We start from the raw sequence: 22,724 nt of genomic DNA on the forward strand, positions 1-22,724 counted from the left end.
GAGATGGGTGTGTCTTGAGACGGGGTGCGGAAAGGGGTGATATTTATATGAAAAACTGAAGGGTTCAAAATTAAAGAGAAGGAAGGGCTGTGGGCTACTTCGATTTGGGGCGCAGAGCGTTGTGGGTGGAGGAGTGCAAGTCTCACGGCAAATAGGTTACTAGCAACTGTTGCCTTAACAACCGCTCGGGACACCTAAGGCCCCGCCCCTGCCGCACTCCAAGGAAAGGGGAACCCGAGCTGTATAAATGGCTTTGGGGGTTGGGTTGGGTTCCGTTTGCTCCGGGGCTCTTGTGACGCTGTCCCTTAGGTTCGGAGGGCGTTCGACGCCCGGTTTAGAGACATAAAGGACTGGCTCCCAGGCTGGCATCCCGTTTCCCGACCGATGGGCACCTGCGACGGGCCTTTCTCGCCTGCAGCGAGGCGAGGACCTCCGGGATTCCTAGAGAGGACTCGGAAGTCCTCTCGGGGGTGGGATTTATGGCTCACCCTGTTGGACAGGGAAAGCTTGGCTTACTTCCGGCGGGGAAGTGTTGCGAAGTGACGGCTTCGGTTTTCTCTCGGTTTGTGAGAAGAAACCCATCTTTCCAGCCTTGATTGCGGGACCTTGGTCTTCCAGGAGCGCTCCCCGAGGCTGGAGCCTTGAGGAAAGGGAATGGACTTCAGACGGGGGTCCTGTCCTTTACCTTGACCGGCCCGGTCTCCTTGTGTTTGGGGTCAGGGTCGATTCTGAGAAATCCAGGTCCAAATCAGTATTTATTGCCCTGACGATGAAGTCTCCCGTTGGTCAGTCATGTTTTTGTGGCTTGAAGGACAGGACCACTTTTGACCATTGTAATGTTTTTTACCCCTGATCTTAAGTTTGACTTATGGTAGAGAGCAGGAGCGACTGCGTCTGGACTAGTTAGTAAGTTTTGTCCTATTATTTATATGAAGTTTAATGTTCACCAATAAAATTGTGTTGGTTGGGCCTGTTGTCAGATTTTTATGGCTCTCATATACGTTTTCTAAATGTTTGGAATACTCCCTATTAATATGGATGGAGTGACAGCTGCCTTGTAGTTAATATTTTTATACTTTTATAATATAATTTCTATTTTAAATTACTCTGTTGAGCGGTCGTCTTTATCTTTAATGACTTTTTTTGTCATCTCTTTGCTAATAATGATTTCCAATATATCAGTAGGTTGCACACTATTGAAAGTGTCCTTCAGAAGATCTTAAAGAACAGAAAACAGATGTGATCAGTGTAAAACAGTTAACCTGGAGAGACATCCCTCTGAGTTTGGAATGATAATGACAGAATCTGGGGAAGTTATAGACTTGGATCCTCCAGCTGAGACTTCACAAGAGCAAGAAGACCTTCTTATAGTGAAGGTGGAAGAAGAAGACTGCACCTGGATGCAGGAATACAATCCACCAGTGTTTGAGACTTTTTACCAGCGCTTCAAGCACTTCCAGTACCATGAGGCATCAGGCCCCCGGGAGGCACTCAGCCAGCTCCGGGTGCTCTGCTGTGAGTGGCTGAGACCCGAGTTGCACACCAAGGAGCAGATCCTGGAGCTGCTGGTGTTGGAGCAGTTCCTGACCATTCTTCCTGAGGAGTTCCAGACCTGGGTGAGAGAACATCACCCAGAAAGTGGAGAAGAGGCTGTGGCTGTGGTAGAAAATATACAGCGGGAACTAGAGGAGCGCAGACAACAGGTGAGTAGAAGAGAGACATTAGAGCAATGAGGAAGGAGAGGAAGAGAGTTAAGGAGCTGCTGAGCAGGAGCGAGGTCTTTAGCACTCTGGTGCTTCATTCATATTCTTTTGTTCTCCTGGGATTAGGTACACTGTGGAGATTTCCTGCCATTCCTGCAAAAAGAAGCAGTATTCAGTGTGTTAACCTGGAGAAGACAATCAGCGATTTTATTTATTTTTATAATTATTGTATTTATTTTTTTGAGTGACATGATACAAAATTCAAAAGGTACATAAGGTTGTAATGAAAAGTAAGTTTCCTTCCCACCCCTAATTCCCCAACTGCCTAGTTCTCACTAGAGATAACCATTTACATGAAAGATGTATATCCTTACAGGGGATATACTTCGTACATATAAGCATATGTGTATATGACATGCTTGAAAAAACACGTTTTAAAATCACTGCGTACTTCTGCCTCTTGCTTTTTTTCTTATAGCTTGGTTTGTTTCATGTCAGTGTAAATAGAACCACCTCACTTTGAAACTGCATTATATTCCATCAATTGTATTATGTACCATAATTGAACTGCTAGAGGGTCATTTAAGTTGTTCCTTTAGATTGCTTCTGACTTTTACTGTAATCAACTTTGCTGCAATAAATAGTCTTTACATCATTAATTGTAGAATGAATGCTGAGAGGTACAGTTGTTGGCTCAGAGGCCGTATGCATTTGTAATTTTGACAGCTGTTGATAAATTGCCCCTCATAGAGGTTATACCAGTTTATATTTACAACAGCAGCAATGTATGGAATTCATTTTTTCCCTATAGTCTGATAATACAATGTTATTCAACTTTTTGATGATTGCGAATATGAAAGTTGCAGTATTCCAATTCTGTGCAATTTTAATGCATTTTTCTTATGGGTTTGACCACAGTACATATTTTAAAGGGCTATAACTATACCCCCTTTTTTTTGTGAGTTATCTGTTTATGTAGTTTACTTACTAGAAGAAATAAGGACTGAAAAAAAAGTAAGGACTGTGTCTTGTCATTGAATTGCAAATGTTGTTTTTCCACATTGTTGTTTGTCTTTGTTTATGGAGATTTTTGCTTTGGGTGTTTTATTTTTATGCAATCAGTGTAAATCTTTTATATTTTTTGAGATTTGTGCCATATTTAGAAATACCTTCTCCACTACAGTATTACAAGAGACTTTTCTCATAGTTTCTTCTTGCTGTACTTTTTTGTTACACTTTTAAATGATAGGTCTGTCTGGAATTCATTTTGTTTTAAGGTGTTTGGTATGATTACAACTTTACTTTTTTCAGATATCTATCCAGTTGCCCCAGCAACTTATAATCTATCTTTTTCCTCTCTGATTAAGATGCCATCTTTATTACATACCAAATTTCTGCATGTATTTGGGTTCTTTTGTGATTTTTTTTATTCTATATATTTTATTGAACTCATTGTTCATGTATTCGTGTTTTAATTATTTAAGCTCTATGAAGTGCTTTTGTACATGATAGGGCTACCATTCGTTCTTCCGTTAACTTTTCAGTATTTTCTTTGTCCTTGTGGCCTTTAGAATTACTTATTTAGTTTTCACTACTCCAAAGATCCTGTTGTTTTTGTTGGGATTGCATTAAATCATGTATTAGTCTGGGCAGAATCAATACCTTTATGTTGTTAATATCTTCTTATACTTTCTTACTCATTTATAACCTGACCTTCTACCTTACTGTTGTTGCTAGACTCACAGTCTCTTAAACTTTAACTTTCTCTTTATAGCAAAGAAACAACTCATGGGATAATAGGTCTACAAGAGCTAGTTAGAGTATTTCTCTCATTCTTCAGAGCTATTGCAGTTCATTGTAAGGTACCAGTCTCACTATTCACCTCTGGGTAAGGGATTCTTCAACATTCCAGAACATCCTCAGGCCCTTCAGCTGGTTTAGTTCATTCCATGAGGCAAGTGGGCAGCAGAGAGAGTTGCTGCTGACCCACAGCCAGACCCTGAAGCTCTCCTGAATAATTGTCCTGAAGATGGGAATGTCCGAACCTTTCTGTTGCTTCTTTCAGATCACAAGGTAATAAATGGTTCAAGTTGATACCTAGTTATTATTATTATTTTTCAGCAATAGAGACAGACAGAGAGAGGGACAGAGAGACAGACAGGAAGGGAGAGAGATGAGAAGCACTAATTCTTCATTGCAGCACCTTAGTTGCTCATTGACTATTGACTCACATGCGCCCTGACCGGGGAACTCCAGCCAAGCCAGCAACACCTACCCCACCCCCACCCTGCTCAAGCCAGTGACCTGGTGCTTCAAACCAGTGACCATTGACCATGGGGTCACATCTGTGATCCCATGCTCAAGCAAGTGATCCCGCACTCAAGCTAGTGAGCCTGGACTCAAACTAGTGACCTTGGGGCGTGGAACCTGGGTCCCCAGCATCCCAGGCCAAAGCTCTATCCACTGCGCCACTGCTTGGTCAGGCGTAGTTATTATTTTTTAGAACCTAATTTGGAACTTTAATGGACAACCTTTTTCTTTTTAGTAATAAATATTCAAAAGAATAATTTAAAACAAAAAGCATCTTTTAATAGAGGACTTCCAGTAGGTATTACACACTTACTTTTTGCTGTGTGATATGCAGCCATCTTTGGAAGGGACACAGAGAAAAATCATTTCTTAGTGGTAGTCAGGATTTGAGGCCCAGAGAGGTTTCCCATGGGCCTCCACAGTGCACTTTGCCTTTATGCCTGCTGCCTCCTGGGTCACTGACATTTTTCTTCAACTTTATCTCCAGGTTGGTCTTGTCTCTGCAGACCTTTTCCCAGGCTTTAGACTTACTCTTTCCTCTCTGGTTTCTCTGTCTTAGTCACAGGGGACGTCAAGGGCTGCTTTGGTTCTTTGATGCTCATGATGCCCTTTGACATACTTGGCATCATCTTAACTCTTGTTCTGAGCAGATCCACAGGACTCAAACTTCCATACTGAATATATGCCACAACTGTCTTTGCAGCTGCCTCTTAATGTAACTCCTGTACCACATTTGCCAGTACTAGGAGGGTTAGGAGGATTAAAATCTAAAGTGTTTTGAAACCATAAGGGAGGGGAAAGGGGGATGGCAATTCTATCTCAGTGCAGGATCTTATTACCTGCTAGGTTGCTGCTGAGCTAATTCCTTCCAGAACAGGCCGATTGCAGAGACTGGTTTGGCAGAGTAATTGAGTATACCCTAGGGCTGAGCAAGAGCCAAGATCAGAAAGATAGAGGACTGTGTGGCACACTAGACATGAACTAGCTCCAGTCTTGGTGCTGGTCTGCTGAAGAACCGAGTGTGACTTCCTGAGTCCTTTCTTACCTCTGTTTCCCTTCGCTCGACTTGACCCACGCTGGGCTTCCTGAGATTCCTTGGCTGCACCAAACACCTGCTCTCTGCCTGAGAGTCTTTGCTTAAATTGCTCTTTCTGCCTTTGACACTTCTTGCTTTTCTCCTGGCTAGCTTCCTTTAGGGTGTTTACTTAAGTGACACTTCCTCAGAAAAGTCTTTAATTGCCACCCAATCTCAAGTAGGTCTCATCTGTCTCATGGTTCTTTCTTTTCCTTTCTAACATATGACATAGTTTGTAATTACATATTTATTTTTGTGTTGAAATATATAATGGAGCTCTCTTCTTCAAGTAGACATAAACCATGTTTTTTAAGCTGCTGTATAATCAGTGCCTGTCTCATTATAGACACACGTTAAATATTTGGTAAAGGGATGAATGAAATAATAATGTGAATTTACCTGATTCTTAATAGCCTTCTTGGTAATGTACTGATTGGTGTGGTTGTGGTTGTTAGATTGTGGCATGTCCTGAAGTCCTTTCTCAGAAGATGGTGCCACCAGGAGCTATGCAGGAGTCCTTCAGTCACCAGCTCCTGTCTCTGGACCCCCAGCCTGAACAAGAGCCACAGAAGCCTCATCTTCTGGAGGAAAATGGTGAGGATTTGTGATTTAGTGAAACAGATGTGGCTAGAGATTTGGCGTGCTGGCCACGTGGGCAAGCAGTGTCTGTAACAGAGAGACTTTGGGCTGGGCAGCGTCTCTGCAATCAGCAGGATCTGGAAGTCAGGAAGGTCTGGGGACTTGGAATTGAGTCCCTGGTGTTCAGAGAGGTCAGCTAATAGGATGTCTGGAAACTGGACCACAGTTCTATTCAAAAGCTATAGTGCAGATGATGACAACTTTATGGGTACTGTTAAAATATCTACAAAAGTATCAATTTTTTTCAAGAGTGTTCCAACTCTACCTCACAGATTTTGTTGTCTTAATGCTTATGTAAAAACAGCTGTCTGCTCCTGATTGCATTCAGTTCTGGCTGCTTATTCACCTTAACATCTTATTTAGTGCTTCCTCATGACCTTTAGAACATTTGTTCTCTCTCTCTCTGTTCCCTCCCTCTAGCTATTTTATTAGTCTGCATTATATATATCAAGGAAGAAAAGTGATTGGCTGAGTATCTTATTTATGATATATGCACAGAAATCTGTAATCTCTAATCAAGAACTCTTGCTATCAGACATATTTTAGAATTCAGAATTTTTCAAATTTAGTAAGGTAATATGACTTATATACCATATATTACAGTAGCAACAGGATTTTAGGTGGTATTCTATAATCACACACATTACTATTTCGGCAGTGAAATGTATGTATATTTAATTGGTGGATTAAATAAAAACTTTGAATAGCTTCACATATGTTCTGGTCAGATTATGTTGTCAAATTAGTTCAATGTCTAACTTCATGGAAAAAATTGTATTAGGTATTTAGAGCTTTGGGATTTCAGAATTATGGATTAGAAATTATGAACCTGTGTTTCCTGCTCAGCCCCTGGTTTTCTGCTACGTTCCCCTTGGTGGTTAGGTCTTTCATTAACATGTGCAAGGCTTTCAACTTTTCCAGCCTTCCTTTCACTGTGGTAATAAAGATAAAAGCAGCAGAGCAGCAGCGACACTTCTGTGGTGCTTACTGTGTGTCAGGACCTGTTTTAAGCTTTACCTGTAGGAATTCATTTAACCTTCAGTGAACCAGGGAAAACAGTCTTTATTGTTACCATCTGGGGCCAGTGGATCTTTTTATTTTTTTTATTGTTAAGTCATTTTATGTATAATATACAACAGAATTAAGGGCTAATAAAAACAATAAGAATTAAAATTTTGGCCGTGGTTGGTGGCTCAGTGGATAGAGTATTAACCCGGGGTATGGATGTCCCGGATTCGGTTCCCGGTCAGGGCCCACTGGAGAAGCGGCTATCTTCTTTTCTTTCTCTTCCCCTTCTCTCCCTCTTCCCCTTCTCTCCCTCTTCCCCATAGCCAGTGGTTCGACTGGTTCGAGTGTGGCCTGGGCGCTGAGAATAGCTCTGTTGGAGCACATCAGCCTCAGGTGATAAAAATGGCTGAGTTGCTGGGTGTTCAGTTGCTTAGAGTGTCATACTGATATGCCAGGGTTGTAGGTTTGATCCCTGATTAGGGCACATACAAAAATCTACCAATGAATTCATAAATAAGTGGAACAACAAATTGATGTTTCTCTCTCTCTCTCTCTCAAATCAATCAATCAATAAAAGTTTAAAAATCTGATATAAATCTCTTTGAAAAAAAAAAAGTTAAGGCCTAAAAAGGTTAACTACCGGTAATTTGTTCAAATCACAAAGTTATTAAGTGACAGAGCTGGGATTTTAACCTTCTAAGTCTATACATTTACCTCATTCTGAGCTATCCTGCCTTTACTTTACCACCAAGTGCTCTCATGCAGAATTCTGGCCTCCTTAAATCATGTCACCTTCCCTCTACTTTCAGAAGCACATTAGATCTGGTTACTCTCTGTTCCTAGGTGCTGCTTCCCTTCTCTGCCCTGTTAGTTAGACCCTTGCCAGTTTCTTTATTCCAACGAAATTACTATATTTTTTTATATACACTGGGGGCGGCTGCTTCCCTCATGCCTTTGATAGCACTGAAGGCTAGTTTTCTGCCTTAGAGACTGATTTGAGCTTGAGAGGAGGGGCAAAATCATTTACTTAAAAGCAAAAGAAACAACGATTTCACAGGAACTTCAAAAAGTAAGTAGAATTATTTAGAATGTAAATATTTAATAATTCCAATTATAAATGGAATGTAGTCTACACTTGAAATTACTGTGTGAGTATAGACTACATTCATCCCTTTGTTCAAGTCCTAGGCACACTTCTGGTTTCAGACTTGTCTCTGTTTTTGTCTTTGATCCATAACCATTATCTCCTTTCTGTGTCGTTGCTCATTACTTCCTAGTCCTTGGACACGAAGAAGCTACATATACACATACATGTCCAGGACAGAGGAAACCATAACAGGGGCTGAACTGTTGGGTTATTTATTTTTTTGTTTTTTGTTATTTTTTTCTTTAATTTGTTGGGTTATTTGTTCAAGTTCGGTCACACGTAGACATTGAGATCTGGACGTCTAGATGCTCCATGAATCTTGACAAATAACAAGCAGAGGTGACAGCAGAGGGCCCAACAGTCCCCAGCATCTAGAAGTCAGACCCTCTAGACATTGCACGTTACTCCACCTGCAAAGCGGCCTTACCCTTGCCGCACCCACCCCTACTCCCTGTGGAAAGGCTTTCCTGATGCTCCCACCTTCCACACTCCACTCTGTAGGTGCCCCTGCCTCTGTGTTCCTACAGGGTGAACTTCAAGTATAGTATTCGTCATTTCCTGTATTCTGAAAGTAAGGCTTACATGTTTGTCCTCCCTGTTAGTGAAGTTTTGGAAGCAAGAATTGTTTTACCTGCCTATTCCTATAAAACACAGAGTAGATTTAATAATATATACTGAGTAGCTGACTATAAACCAACCACAGTAATTTCTTGAAGGGCCTGTTGACTAAGGCCTTGCTAATCAGTGTGGCCCAAAGAGCAGCAGGACCAACAACACCTGGGAGCTTGTTAGAAATGCAAATGTGGGGACTGCCCCAGACCTACTAAGCCAGAATCTGCCCTATACCAAGACCCACAGGGGATTTGTTTGCACATTAAAGCTTGAGAAGCCCTGGGCTCTAGGTAGTGCTTCAGATCTTGGGAAGCTGTGGAGCTCTGGTTATTCTTTGAGATGATTAGGTTCGATCTCAGCAGGGCCGAGTGCATCTTTAGGGGAATGAATGGCACAGTCTGAAGTCAGCAGCAGGGATTAGCCTGACCAAAGCAGGGAGTCTAGTTTTTTGGGTGGAGAGGTGAATATAAGGTAAATATGGGAGGGACCAGATGTCAAGGGTCTTGAGATTCAAGCAGAAGAATTTGGCTTTGAGGTGGCAGGACACCATTGTAGATTCTTGACCAGAATTGGAATAGGATGGCAATGGGAACCAAGTAAAGATATTCTCACTGACACCTCTTTTTCTCCCCCTTCAGCCCTTCCTGCTCTCCAAGTTTCTTCCCTTCCCTTGAAGGACAGCCAGGAGCTGACAGCCTCACTTCTTTCAGCTGGGTCCCAGGTGAGCTGGCGTCCCTGTGCCTGCAGTCAGGACCCATGTCTGTTCTTGGAGAAGTAGCTGCCTGGATCTTGAATCTTTATCAGTAGTTCTGTTTCTTTAACTACAGACCAGGCCCACCTTGGGTTTATAATTTAATGGCTTTTTCCATTCTACCCAGCACTCCTCATCCTCTTTGAAGCGTAGTCCCTTCTATCTCTTTCCTTAATGTTTGCAGTTCTTTCCCTCACTCCAAGTTTGAACACAGGGAATGGGAATTTAGTGGAGATCTCATGTTTCAGAAGTTGGTGAAAATTGAAGATATGGCTGATGTAGCTGTTTCCTTCATCCTGGAGGAATGGGAACATTTGGACCAGTCCCAGAAGTCTCTCTATAGGGATGGCAGGAAGGAGAATTATGAGAGTATTGCCTCCATGGGTAAGACTTACTTTGTCTGCATTGATTAGGACATCTTAATTTTGTTAAGAAATATTCTTACAAAGAATATTTCTAGTACATCTTATAAATGCATGTATGTTTTAATTGCTGTGACTTAGCTTACTTTTTTCTGTGAAAGAGTAAATCAACCCCGCTTATTCAGCTTATTCTGATTATTTCCATCATAATAAGGGTATGACTGAAGACTGATAATGCTTGGGGGACAGTATTTGCAAATACTATCATGTACCAGTTTAAAATGAAAGATCTTAAAACTAGCAGGTTTAGATTCTAGTAGATTTGTAATTATTGTATTCTGTTCCTTGACAGATTGAATAATTCTTAACTGAATAACTCTCATTTGTAAAAGCACCTGACTTTGCTGAATAACTTTATTGTAGCGGTTATTACACTATCTTAATGGCATTCATTATTTTCCTTTCTTGTAATGTATGGATGGCTAGTTGTTCACTCTCTTACCATTATCAGATCATTGACCTAATTTTATGATGTTTACCCTGTTGGCATCTACATTCTACATGTCATATCCCTTCTTCTTTTCCTTCTTTTTTTAATCTTTTAAAAAATTCTTTTGTTTTTTCTTTTTGTTGTTTGTCAATATTTCTTCTTGAATTTTGTGCCCCAAATGAGATTTTGCAACTATTTCTAATTTATGATCCTAGAAACTAATATTTGATTGTGCTGTCTGGAACAATTATAATAATTTTAGCACTGTGGCAAACGTTTTGGAGCTTATAACTTTTAGCTTCCTTTGAATTAATTCTTTGAAAAAAACCACCATATATCAAGCACACTGGTAGACTTTGGATGAAATACATAGATAATGCCAGGTTTCTTTTGAAAAATATTATACTGGTTTATGTTGTAAGCGATTGTTTAATTCACAGGCTTTTATATAAAAGTGTAAAACTGATTCCTGCCCTTTTAAAGTTTCCATTCTTTTGTTCCATTCTATTTTTTTTTTTTATTTCCTTTTCATTGACTTAATTGTACATGCCCCTTTCTTGTTTATCTGTTGAGATCTAGTGGCCTTTCCTCTTAAGGAATTTTTTATGTAGTGTAAGTATTATATTTTATGCAATTTTTAAATTCTCTTTTTAATTAAATTCAATTACCTCACTTGTTGAATTTGAGTCTATTAGTGTTTTATCTTTTCCAATTACAGTATCGGTATTGATGGGTTTCAGAGTTTAGGTTATTGGCACTGTTCTTTTCTATACTATTCTCCAAGAAGTCTTAAATTCTTTCTGATTTTTTCTTCTTATTATCCATCTGTTTATTACATCGGTTTTACAACTTCAGTATACTCTTCTCCATTAAGAGCACATTCAGTGCTTTCTGCCTCCTTAACTTCCATAGCCATATTAGATTATTTTTATGCTTGCAGGTTCCTGACAGTATCAAAAAAGGTCAAGATTTAAAAAAAAAGTCAATAGATTTAGAAACGAGATTTTAAACAGTAAATAAATGAATCTTGGAAATAGCTGTTTCCGTGGAGTAACTAGGACATTTGGGAACAACAGGCAGTTTCACTGAAGATCGCAAAAGAGAAGAAATTTGAGAAAGTTCTTGTAGATAAACTTTCAAGAACATGGATTAGATGGATGGATTATTTTAGTATGGTTTTTTTTTTTTAGTGGGAGAAGTTCTAATCATACTTAATTGCTACTGGAAAAGAACTGGTAAAGAGTGAGTATGAATTGTTGGGGCAAGGAAGAGCATATAATTGTTGTTGGGAGGACTCTGGAAAATAGGATGGCAGGGTGAGATCTAGGTTACAGGGGAAAGGATTGACCTTGGCTAGGGAGAGAGACGGGGAGGATGAGAGAATAAGGCTGCCAGCGAGTTTGAAGTTGTTATAGGATGCTGAAGGAGTTCCTGACTAGATAGTTTTGACCTTCTTGAAATACAGGATACAGAGCCACCTGTGGAGAGTGAGTAGCTGATTGGTAGGTGGTGGAGTAGATGTGTAAGTGCAGTGGAGAATTTTGGTTTTAAAAAGGTCATGCATGTATAGCGCAGTGGATAGAGCATCGGACTGGGATGCGGAAGGACCCAGGTTCTAGACCATAAGGTCGCCAGCTTGAGTGCGGGCTCATCTGGCTGAGCAAAAAGCTCACCAGCTTAGACCCAAGGTCGCTGGCTCCAGCAAGGAGTTACTCGGTCTGCTGAAGGCCCCCAGTCAAGGCACATATGAGAAAGTAATCAATGAACAACTAAGGTGTCACAACGAAAAACTGATGATTGATGCTTCTCATCTCTCTCCATTCCTGTCTGTCTGTCCCTATCTATCCCTCTCTCTGACTCTCTCTCTGTCCCTGTAAAAAAAAAAAAATGTCATGCATGTATATAGTAAAAGATATTCAAATAGTATAAATGAGCTTGAAGTGAAAATTGAGTCTCCTATCCCTGATCCTCAGTCTCCTAGTTTCTCACAGAGCTGGTGACTATTATCAATTTCTTGATTGTATCTCTAAACTTACTTTATGTGCATATATATAAGTTTGAGCAAAATTCTATTTTTAAGTACAGTGATCTATGTTGGAGATCATGATGGAAGTATCTTAATGTAGCTGCTGAGAAAAATGAGTGGGAAACTAACAAACCTTAGAAAAATCAGGAAACCAGCAAACCTTAGAAACATCGAATTCCAAATAGGGCACTAGTGAGGTTGAAGAGTGTGAATTTATAAAGTGCCAAATCTGCCTAATTGGGTATTTTTTAACTCCCTTACATACACACTAACACACTTACACACTCACACTTATACTCTATTACTCAGCAGCTGGGCATAGCATTGAGCTGTGAGTTCAATTGAGCTATTGAGTTATGTTGTTATGAGTCGGGGGCACAGAGAGAGAGATCAGCAGACGAAATCATCAAGGACTAGCAAAGGACCACCGCTCGTTCAGGCAAATGGCCCCGAGTTCACGCTGTGTCCTAATTTTATTCACAAGACTTCAAAAAGCTTGTTTAATGAGAAATTGGCATAAAATCAAGTGTAACTTTTACTTAAAGATACATGGAGTGCACCTGCAAGATAGTTTAGTAACAACATAATATCAGAAGGCATTAATTGCTATTGCTTCTATGGTTCTCACAACATTTCTCTCCTTATCTCAAGGGATAACCTTGGAAAGTACAGAAATCTTATGAGAATGTTTTACTGAGAAAAGCCTAGCAACTGCCTTCAGTCACATAGACCTGTTTCAGTGATCCGCCTTCAAGTCACAAAACAATTTTCTTGGCAAAACATTCTTTTCTTGTTGGCTGTGTTCCCATCCAAGGCCATGCAATGGGTTATTTCACTACAGAGTTATCTGTCAAATATAGAAATAAACCAGGAGAGCCAAGAGAAAGCTTGTCATGCACCTGGAAAAGAGGCGTGGAAGGAGAATAAAAGCAAATCTGTAAGCCTGCTGGTGTAACAACCTGTATAATTGCTTTTTCTAGAAAAGGGCAATTGTTAATAGCCCCAAAGAGGTACATTGGACTAGTATGATTTTTTTAAATGCACCTCCCAAAAATAAAGCTAGGTGTCTGACTTGTTGAGTGGGAGACTTTTTTTTAGGTGAGAGGAGGGGAGATAGTGAGGCAGACTCCCGCATGCAACCTTGTCTGGGGCCAACACTTGAGTACTGAGCTATTTTAGTGCCTGAGGCTGATACATTCCGCGGAGCTATTCTCAGGGCCCGGGGCCATGCTTGAACCAATCGAGCCACAGTGGGCTCTGGGAGGGGAAGAGGGAGAGAACAGGGAGGAGGAGGTGGGCAGAAACAGATGGTCACTTTTCCTGTGTGCCCTGACTGGGAATGACCCTGGGACATCCATATGCCAGGCCGACACTCAATCCACTGAGTCACTGGCCAGGGCCAGAAGAGACTTCTAATAATAATAAATGTATGAGCGTAAGTAGTGTGAATAAAGAGGGAAAAAAATTTGATAGCTGAAATTACCAGCCTAGTTAAGTGGAGGAGGAAAAAACATGTAAAAAGTCTGGTTTTGTGATGGAGTTTTTTGTTTATGTTTTTTTTCTATTTGACTATTAAAATGTCTTTTTAGGAAGAGAATTAGTAAAAATAGAAGCTGAATCAAAATTGTCTTCATGGTACAAGAATTATACTTCTCACTATATATATAAAAAAGGATAGTAATAGTATCTACCTCAAAGAGTCAGTAAGGGTTAAATGCCATAAAATTATAAATTCCTTAAAGACATAGTGCCTAGTCTGTATACATACTCAGCAAATGTTAGTGCTTATTATAGTATTATGTAATGCTTGAAAACAACTTTTCTTTTCCCAAAAAAATTTATTAGAAAGTTCTCAATAGGCCATGATCTCTCTAGCATTTAAAAAATATTATTCCTTGTTTTTGTTATTTGTCTTTGCAAACCATATTAAATGTGTTTTGAGTAAAACATATGTTGCTCATATAGTTACATAGGAAACTGATAGCAGTATCTTTTTTTTTTTTTTTTTTTTTTTTTGTATTTTTTTGAAGCTGGAAACGGGGAGAGACAGTCAGACAGACTCCCGCATGTGCCCGACCGGGATCCACCCGGCACGCCCACCAGGGGCGATGCTCTGCCCACCAGGGGGGCGATGCTCTGCCACTCTGGGGCGTTGCTCTACCGCAACCAGAGCCACTCTAGCGCCTGGGGCAGAGGCCAAGGAGCCATCCCCAGCGCCTGGGCCATCTTTGCTCCAGTGGAGCCTTGGCTGCGGGAGGGGAAGAGAGAGACAGAGAGGAAGGAGGGGGTGGAGGGTGGAGAAGCAAATGGGCGCTTCTCCTGTGTGCCCTGGCCGGGAATCGAACCCGGGTCCCCCGCACGCCAGGCCGACGCTCTACCGCTGAGCCAACCGGCCAGGGCCGATAGCAGTATCTTAAACCTCTATATTCATCAGTAGCTATTGAGTGTTAATTTAGCTCTTGACAATAGTATGTCTTTTCTAGGTATGGAAAAAATGCCTTTTTTATTTTAGACTAATTCATACCAAACTGAGATTCTTTGGGGATTAAAGAAGCTAGAAAGATCCTCTTTCTTCTCTAAGCTCTGACTGGACGGGAAGAGGAAGGTTAAACCTGGATTAGCTGCATAACTCAATATCAGATGTGATTAAGAATAGTTAATATTGCCTGACCTGTGGTGTTGCAGTGGATAAAGCATTGACCTGGAAATGCTGAGGTCGCCGGTTTGAAACCCTGGGCTTGCCTGGTCAAGGCACATATGGGAGTTGATGCTTCCATTTCCTTTCCCCTTCTCTCTCTCTGTCTCTCCGTCTCCTTTCTAAAATGAATAAATAAATAAATAAAAATTAAAAAAAAAAAGAATAGTTAATATTCAGCCTGACCAGGCAATGGCTCAGTGGATAGATCATCAGACTGGGATGCAGAGGATCCAGGTCTGAAACCCCGAGGTCGCCGACTTGAGCACGGGCTCATCTGGCTTGAGCATGGACTCACCAGCTTGAGTGTGGGGTTTCTGGCTTGAGCGTGGGATCATAGACATGACCCCATGGTCACTGGCCTGAGCCCAAAGGTCGCTGGCTTGAAGCCCAAGGTCACTGATGTGAGCCCAAGGTTGCTGGCTTGAGCAAGGGGTCACTTGCTGTGCTGCAGGCTTCCCCCACCACCCCCAGGACAAGGCACACATGAGAAAGCAATCAATGAACAACTAAGAAGACTAAGAGCTGCAACAAAGAATTGATGCTTCTCATCTCTCTCCTTTCCTGCCTATCTGTCCTTGTGTGTCCCTCTCTCTGTCTCTGTCACACAGAAAAAAAGTTAATATTCAGGTATTCACAATTGGGTACTCTAACACAGTGGTCCCCAAACCCCAGGCTGCAGACCGGTACCAGTCCGTGGGCCATTTGGTACCGGTCCACAGAGAAAGAATAAATAACTTACATTATTTCCATTTTATTTATATTTAAGTCTGAACGATGTTTTATTTTTATTTTTATTTATTCATTTTAGAGAGGAGAGGGAGAGACAGAGAGGAGAGACAGAGAGAGAGAAGGGAGGAGCTGGAAGCATCAACTCCCATATGTGCCTTGACCAGGCAAGCCCAGGGTTTCGAACCGGCGATCTCAGCATTTCCAAGTCGACGCTTTATCCACTGCGCCACCACAAGTCAGGCGATGTTTTATTTTTAAAAAATGACCAGATTCGGGCCCTGGCTGGTTGGCTCAGTGGTAGAGCGTCGGCCTGGCGTGCAGGAGTCCCAGGTTTGATTCCCGGCCAGGGCACACAGGAGAAGCGCCCATCTGCTTCTCCACCCCTCCCCCTCTCCTTTCTCTCTGTCTCTCTCTTCCCCTCCTGCAGCCAAGGCTCCACTGGAGCAAAGTTTGCCCGGGTGCTGAGGATGGCTCTGATTGTGGCAGAGCGACGCTCCAAGATGGGCAGAGCATCGCCCCCTGGTGGGCATGCTGGGTGGATCCTGATCGGGCGCATGCGGGAGTCTGTCTGACTGCCTTCCCATTTCCAACTACGGAAAAATACAAAAAAAAAAAAAAAAAAAGACCAGATTCCCTCTGTTACATCCATCTAAGACTCACTCTTGACGCTTGTTTCAGTCACATGATACATTTATCTGTCCCACCCTAAAGGCCAGTCCATGAAAATATTTTCTGACATTAAACCGGTCCGTGGCCCAAAAAAGGTTGGGGACCACTGCTCTAACATACCAAGAAGATATCATCTTCATTAAATAGAATGACCAGTCTCATTGGTTTGAACTATTCTTGCCAGCTCTTTCTTCCTTAACCTGTCTCCTGATTAAATATGCTTAACCCCAACACGAGCACATTAAGTTGTTAAAATGACTTTTACAAAGTCATATGCCCACGTTGTCTTTTATTATTATTTTGTATTCCTAAGTAATTTTTTTTTTTCATTTTTCCAAAGCTGGAAACGGGGAGGGAGTCAGACAGACTCCTGCATGCGCCCAACCGGGATCCACCCGGCATGCCCACCAGGGGGCGATGCTCTGCCCCTCTGGGGCTATGCTCTGTTGCAACCAGAGCCATTCTAGCGCCTGAGGCAGAGGCCACAGAGCCATCCTCAGCACCCGGGCCAACTTTGCTCCATTGGAGCCTCGGCTGCGGGAGGGGAAGAGAGAGACAGAGACGAAGGAGAGGGGGAGGGATGGAGAAGTAGATGGGCGCCTCTCCTGTGTGCCCTGGCTAGGAATCGAACCCGGGACTCCTGCATGCCAGGCCGACGCTCTACCGCTGAGCCAACCGGCCGGGGCCCCTAATTTTTTTTCTTCTAATGCAGGAAATATAGCTAAATTTTCCATTTTTCTTCTATTATTTCAGATTATGAGTCCAGGAATGACAATATGGAACTCATAGTAAAGCAGATTTCTGATGAAGCCAACTCGCACTGGATGACATCGGGAAACACTGAAAGAAATGTTCCCCAAAGTCAAGAGTTTGTAGAAGTTAGTGACCTTCATGGCATGGTAGAAAGGTGGCAGGTAAACCCCAGTGTGGGGACATCAAGGCAGAACCCTTCCCAAAAAAGAGATCTTGGTGCTATCACGGACATTAACCATAAGCAAAACACAAATGCCGAGAGAGGTCACAAATGTAATGATTGCGGCAAATTTTTCCTTCAAGCTTCAAACTTTATTCAACATCGGCGAATCCACACCGGAGAAAAACCGTTTAAGTGTGGTGAATGTGGGAAAAGCTATAATCAGCGTGTGCACCTTACTCAGCATCAACGAGTCCACACTGGTGAGAAACCCTATAAATGCCAGGTGTGTGGAAAGGCCTTCCGTGTGAGCTCCCACCTTGTCCAGCATCACAGTGTGCACAGTGGAGAGAAACCCTATGGATGTACCGAATGTGGGAAAAACTTTGGTCGCCACTCCCATCTGATTGAACACCTGAAGCGACACTTCAGAGAGAAATCCCAAAGATGTAGGTGTGAAGAATTTACATTGGAGACTAAATGGAGGCAAAAAAATTTTGATAGCTTAGAACAGATGGGTTGTGATAATGGGAGCAATGGGAAGGGGCAAAGATTATAGTCTACCTTATTATTATTTATACTTTGTCAAATTAATAGGTAAAACCCTATGCCCTCTCCCCTATCTCCACAACCTCTCTTTCCTTCTGCTTTCATCTCTATTTTCTTGTAATTCCATATTTTAAATAATTCTGCTACTGCTTTCCTCATCAGTTTCAGACATTATGTATTGAGTTTCTGTTGTAGTAAATGAGGAGATGTTGGTCTCTTACTTGCTTCTTCCTCTTTTCCAACATTTTCCAATTTAGTTATTTCACTTATATTATTTAAAAATGATAGGAAGTTTGGAGGAAAGAGATTGAGAGGAAAAAGATCACCCGTGATCCCACCATCCTAGCCAATAGAACTATTACTTTATAGTGTATTTCTATCCTCTTTCATAAGCTTATTTTTATATAGTTGTATCCATGGGGTGCAAATAAATATTAGACATGCACATTTTCCAGTGTCACTTGGCCCTCCTGTTTATTTTTATAATCTCCCATTGTGCGGAGACATCATAATTTACTCAGCTCTTCCCCAGTTGAATTTCTAAAATTTTCATTTTTGTCCTGATAACTGTTCTTATGCCTTTTTCTGTTTTTAGGATTATTTTCTTAAAATAGATGCCCAGAGTGTGATCAGTGGATGAAAGGCCAAAAACATCTTTATGGCTCTGATACATATTGCTAACTTGCTTTTTTTTTTTAATTATAATTTTATTTTTTTAATGGGGCGACATCAATAAATCAGGTTACATATATTCAAAGATCAACAAGTCCAGGTTATCTTGTCTTTCAATTATGTTGCATACCCATCACCCAAAGTCAGATTGTCCTCTATCACCTTCTATCTAGTTTTCTTTGTGCCCCTCCCCCTCCCCCTTTCCCTCTCCCTTTCCCCCCTCCCTCCGTAACCACCACACTCTTATCAATGTCTCTTACTAACTTGCTTTTTAAAACAACTGCACACATAAAAGAGTTATCGGTTGTACTAAATTTTCTTCCAGGGTTAGCAAAACATTTTTTTTTAACAGATTGCATAAGCAGAAGAGAATTCTTTGCTGTTTTTATTTTTCATTAATTTGGTTTTGAATATAGTTGAGTAATTTTCCTATTTGTTTACCTATTTTCTTATCTGTTTAAGTGAACTACATAAGGATGAGATTATTGTAAACTGCTGTGAATTTAAAGGCTCTTATTAACATTCTTCAGAAAACTCTATGACAGGCTAAAGCATTTATTTTTATTTTTAAATTATGCCTTTGATGTCCCCAAGCCCAGCTACTTGTCACTCACTTTAACAGCCACTGCTACCTCTTCTGTCATACAATAGAAGTTTATGTAGTTCATATTATTTTGAAAGTTCTGGGTTGAGCTGATCTATCTCCTCAGCCGGTTCTATCCCATTCTACTTTGAGACGGTCTCATTGGGGAAATCCATCCTATAGGACTCTGGACTTGGAAAATAATGTTTTTTCTTTTATATCTTCCCTGCTGTTGTTCTCATGACTAGTTTTCTGGTTAATACTTATCCCCCCCCCCCCCTTTTTCTTTAATCAAAGGAGGGATACTCTGTGTGCTCATCTAGCCATATTTATTGAGCCTCTAGTGCTGGGTGCTGTGATACAGGAGTAATCAGAACAGATGCAGTTCATGCCCTTGTGGAGCCGATGGTCTGGTGGGTGTAGCAGTCATTGAAGGTGATGAGCATTTCCAGAGGAGCTGTATCAGGTGCTGTGGGAGGGAAACTGAAACTAGAGTGTAGCTAAGGGTGGAGAGAACAGAGACTGATGTATCAGCTACCCTTCTAACAGGATTTTACACTGGCTGTTTCTCCTTTATTTGGCTCCTAATAAGGTTTTCTTCCAACTCCATAGCCCCTCTAGAACCCTTTGTTTTCCCTTCTTCCAGTTTTTGTCAGTTCTTGCCATCTAATTATGTATTTTTGTTCTGTCTCATCCTGTCTGCCTACCTCATGTTGGGACCATTACCTTCCGCACTTCTACCTCCTCTCCCATTTCAGAATTCCTATCTCTTCTTCTCATACAATGAAAGTGTTTTGCTGATCCTTGTGATTGCCTAATCTCAGTCACTCTTATCCCCCTTCTAAGTAAGCTCCTTCTTTGTCCTGCTCTTTTCACCGGAGCAGTACCAAAATATTCTTTTCATTTCTGTTGGCAGCAAGTACCTACATCATCCCCCTTTGTTACTCCTATTACATCATATTTTCATTTGATTATCCTTTTTTTCCTGACAGTGTGTTTTTCTTCTGTAAAAGAACTAATGACATTTGCATTTTCTCTATTTTTTCAGGTAGTGACAAAAGAAGTAAAAATACAAAATTGAATGTTAAGAAGAAAATTTCAGAATTTTCTGAAGCAGACACGGAACTATCTGGAAGGATACAAAAAAATGTTTCTCAAGTTCAAGATTTTGGAGAAGACAAGTTGGATAGAAAGCAGGGAATTCCCATGAAAGAGATACTAGGACAACCCTCTTCAAAGAGGATAAATTTCAATGAAGTCACATATGTCAACAAAAAATCCACAGGAGAGAGACCACATAAATGTAATGAATGTGGAAAAAGCTTTATTCAGAGTGCCCATCTTATTCAACATCAGCGAATACACACTGGGGAGAAACCATTTAGGTGTGATGAGTGTGGGAAAAGCTATAATCAACGCGTGCACCTAACTCAACATCAGCGAGTCCATACTGGTGAAAAACCCTATACCTGTCATTTATGTGGGAAAGCATTTAGAGTGAGGTCCCATCTTGTTCAGCATCAGAGTGTGCACAGTGGAGAGAGACCCTTTAAATGTAATGAGTGTGGGAAAGGCTTTGGGAGGCGTTCACACCTGGCTGGGCATCTGAGACTTCACTCTAGAGAGAAATCCCATCAGTGCCATGAATGTGGAGAAATCTTTTTTCAGTACGTTAGCCTCATTGAACATCAAGTGCTCCACATGGGTCAGAAAAATGAAAAAAATGGCATTTGCGAGGAAGCATATAGTTGGAATTTAACAGTGATTGAAGATAAGAAGATTGAGTTACAAGAGCAGCCTTATAAGTGTGATATATGTGGCAAAGCCTTTAATTTTAGTTCTGACCTTATTCAGCATTATAGAACTCATACTGTAGAGAAAACCTGTAAATGTGATATATGTAGAGAAAATGTTGGCCAGTGTTCCCACGTAAAGCAACGTCAAAAACCCTATACCAACATGAAATCCCATCAGTGTAATGAATGTGGCAGAGGCTTTACTCTGAAGGCGCATCTTAATCAACATCAGAGAATCCACACTGGTGAGAAACCCTTTCAATGTAAAGAATGTGGAATGAGTTTCAGTTGGAGTTGTAGTCTCTTCAAACATCTGAGAAGTCACGAGAGGACAGATTCCATAACTACCTTAAGTGTATAGCTGTTTCTGTTGCACACAGCTCTTATTCGATTTAGAGATGCCTTCCTGAAGAGAAACCCCACTCCTATAATGAATGTAGTAACAACTTCAAGCAATTTCTCCAGCATAACCATCAAACCTACAGATATGTCTAAATCCTTCAGTTAGAATTAAGGAACACTGGAGAACAAGAAATACATAATCTTTGCTTTTCCCACAGAGAAATGCTTTCATTAGCATCTTCATGCTTGAGAATGTAGACAAAAGAACCCATGGGTAGGGTGGGTGAAGGAAAGCCGTCAGATGGCACTTATTCTTCATTTGAATCTTAGAACAGTGACACTGGGAAAAGCTTCATCAAATAGTAGAAATAAGCTTTATTTTTAGTTTCTGCCTTGTAACAGCTTATCTATTCAGGAAAGAGAACAGGTAAAGAAAGAACTCTTCAGCATGATACCTGTTTTGGTACCTGGGCAATGAACCTTTCCTAGAGGTGATTATCTCGGCCAATAGAAGGCTCCAGTCATTGTTCCCATCATAAGCATTAAACTCTTTGAAAAAAAAAATTGACTTGAGATATTTCTATTTTGGCAAAATTGGGGTTCAGAGGCCGAATGGTATATGTTCCTTATTGTCCTGTGCAATCTACAACTTCTCTGTGAAACTCCTTTTTTGTTTTGTTCTGATTCTGCTAACATCAGTGAGGCATTCACTGTGGTGAACTGGGATGGTATACATGTGGAAAGGGATGTTCTGGCTTGGGCAAGGTTGAGTGAAAAAAAAATACAAAGATTATGGAATTTCTGAAAGTCACTGATTCCTTGAAGAGAAAATGACACACTCAGAACAAGTAACCATTAAATGCAAAGTGTGTCAAAAGTCTTTAAGAGCATTAAGGAGACTCTTGACTCTTGTAAATAGAAACACAGAGCTAAAGGTCAGATATATGACTTGAGAATAACAACTTCAGTAAAGCCTAGTGTTAAGGTTTATTGAGCATTTATCATGTTCTAAACTTGCTAAGTGTAGCCTTGGCCGGTTGGCTCAGTGGTAGAGCGTTGGCCCAGCATGTGGAAGTCCTGGGTTCGATTCCCGGCCAGGGCACACAGGAGAAGCATCCATCTGCTTCTCCACCCTTCCCCTTCTCCTTCCTCTATCTCTCTCTTCCCCTCCTGCAGCCAAGGCTCCATAGGAGCAAAGTTGGCCAGGACATTGAGGATGGCTCCATGGCCTCTGCCTCAGGTGCTAGAATGGCTCCGATTGTAGTGGAGCAAGGGTCCAGAGGGGCTGAGCAATGTCCCCTGGTGGGCATGCCAGGTGGATCCCGGTTAGGCGCATGTGGGAGTCTGACTGCCTCCCCGCTTCTATAGAAAAATACGGGGGAAAAAAAAAACTTGCTAAGTGTTTTATGTGGAGTGTCTCAATCTTCCCAACATTATGAGGTGGTTTCACTTATCAGCACTCATTTTTAAAGTTGATAAAAACTGTGGTTCAGAATATTTCATTCACTTGCCCAAAGTCACATGGCTGTCTGTGGCAGAACTAGCATTTGAACCCAGATTACTTTGCCTCCAAAAGCTAAGTTCTTAAGCACTAAACTATACTCTGTCATATAAACATCAAACATTACAAGGTGATAAAACTGTTCTTGT

At 41.2% G+C, this 22,724-nt stretch overlaps 1 protein-coding gene across 7 annotated transcripts; it reads left to right on the plus strand.

Annotated features, from left to right (window-relative positions):
- Window positions 1-270: 270 nt before the first annotated feature.
- Window positions 271-21,758, plus strand: ZKSCAN5 (zinc finger with KRAB and SCAN domains 5). Of its 7 annotated transcripts, none has more exons than XM_066274283.1 (7): window positions 271-906; window positions 1,183-1,703; window positions 5,544-5,682; window positions 9,133-9,215; window positions 9,494-9,629; window positions 16,973-17,581; window positions 19,985-21,758. In XM_066274283.1, exons 2-7 carry the CDS (start codon window positions 1,290-1,292, stop codon window positions 21,091-21,093), a joined length of 2,490 nt encoding a protein of 829 aa, XP_066130380.1. In that variant the 5' UTR covers window positions 271-906; window positions 1,183-1,289; the 3' UTR covers window positions 21,094-21,758. The 7 variants fall into 7 exon arrangements, with proteins under 7 accessions (XP_066130380.1, XP_066130381.1, XP_066130382.1 ...); XM_066274284.1 differs by having other exon boundaries at window positions 9,497-9,629; XM_066274288.1 differs by lacking the exons at window positions 271-906; window positions 1,183-1,703 and adding an exon at window positions 1,869-1,971.
- Window positions 21,759-22,724: the final 966 nt, after the last annotated feature.

The sequence above is a fragment of the Saccopteryx bilineata genome, chromosome 4 (assembly GCF_036850765.1).
Source record: "Saccopteryx bilineata isolate mSacBil1 chromosome 4, mSacBil1_pri_phased_curated, whole genome shotgun sequence".
NCBI lineage: Eukaryota > Metazoa > Chordata > Mammalia > Chiroptera > Emballonuridae > Saccopteryx > Saccopteryx bilineata.

Coding starts and splice junctions, on each gene's coding strand:
- ZKSCAN5 (XM_066274283.1), top strand. CDS start 1,290: ATGATAATGACAGAATCTGGGGAAGTTATAGACTTGGATCCTCCAGCT. Junction 5,683..9,132: donor TCATCTTCTGGAGGAAAATG/GTGAGGATTTGT, acceptor CTCCCCCTTCAG/CCCTTCCTGCTCTCCAAGTT. Junction 17,582..19,984: donor CAGAGAGAAATCCCAAAGAT/GTAGGTGTGAAG, acceptor CTATTTTTTCAG/GTAGTGACAAAAGAAGTAAA.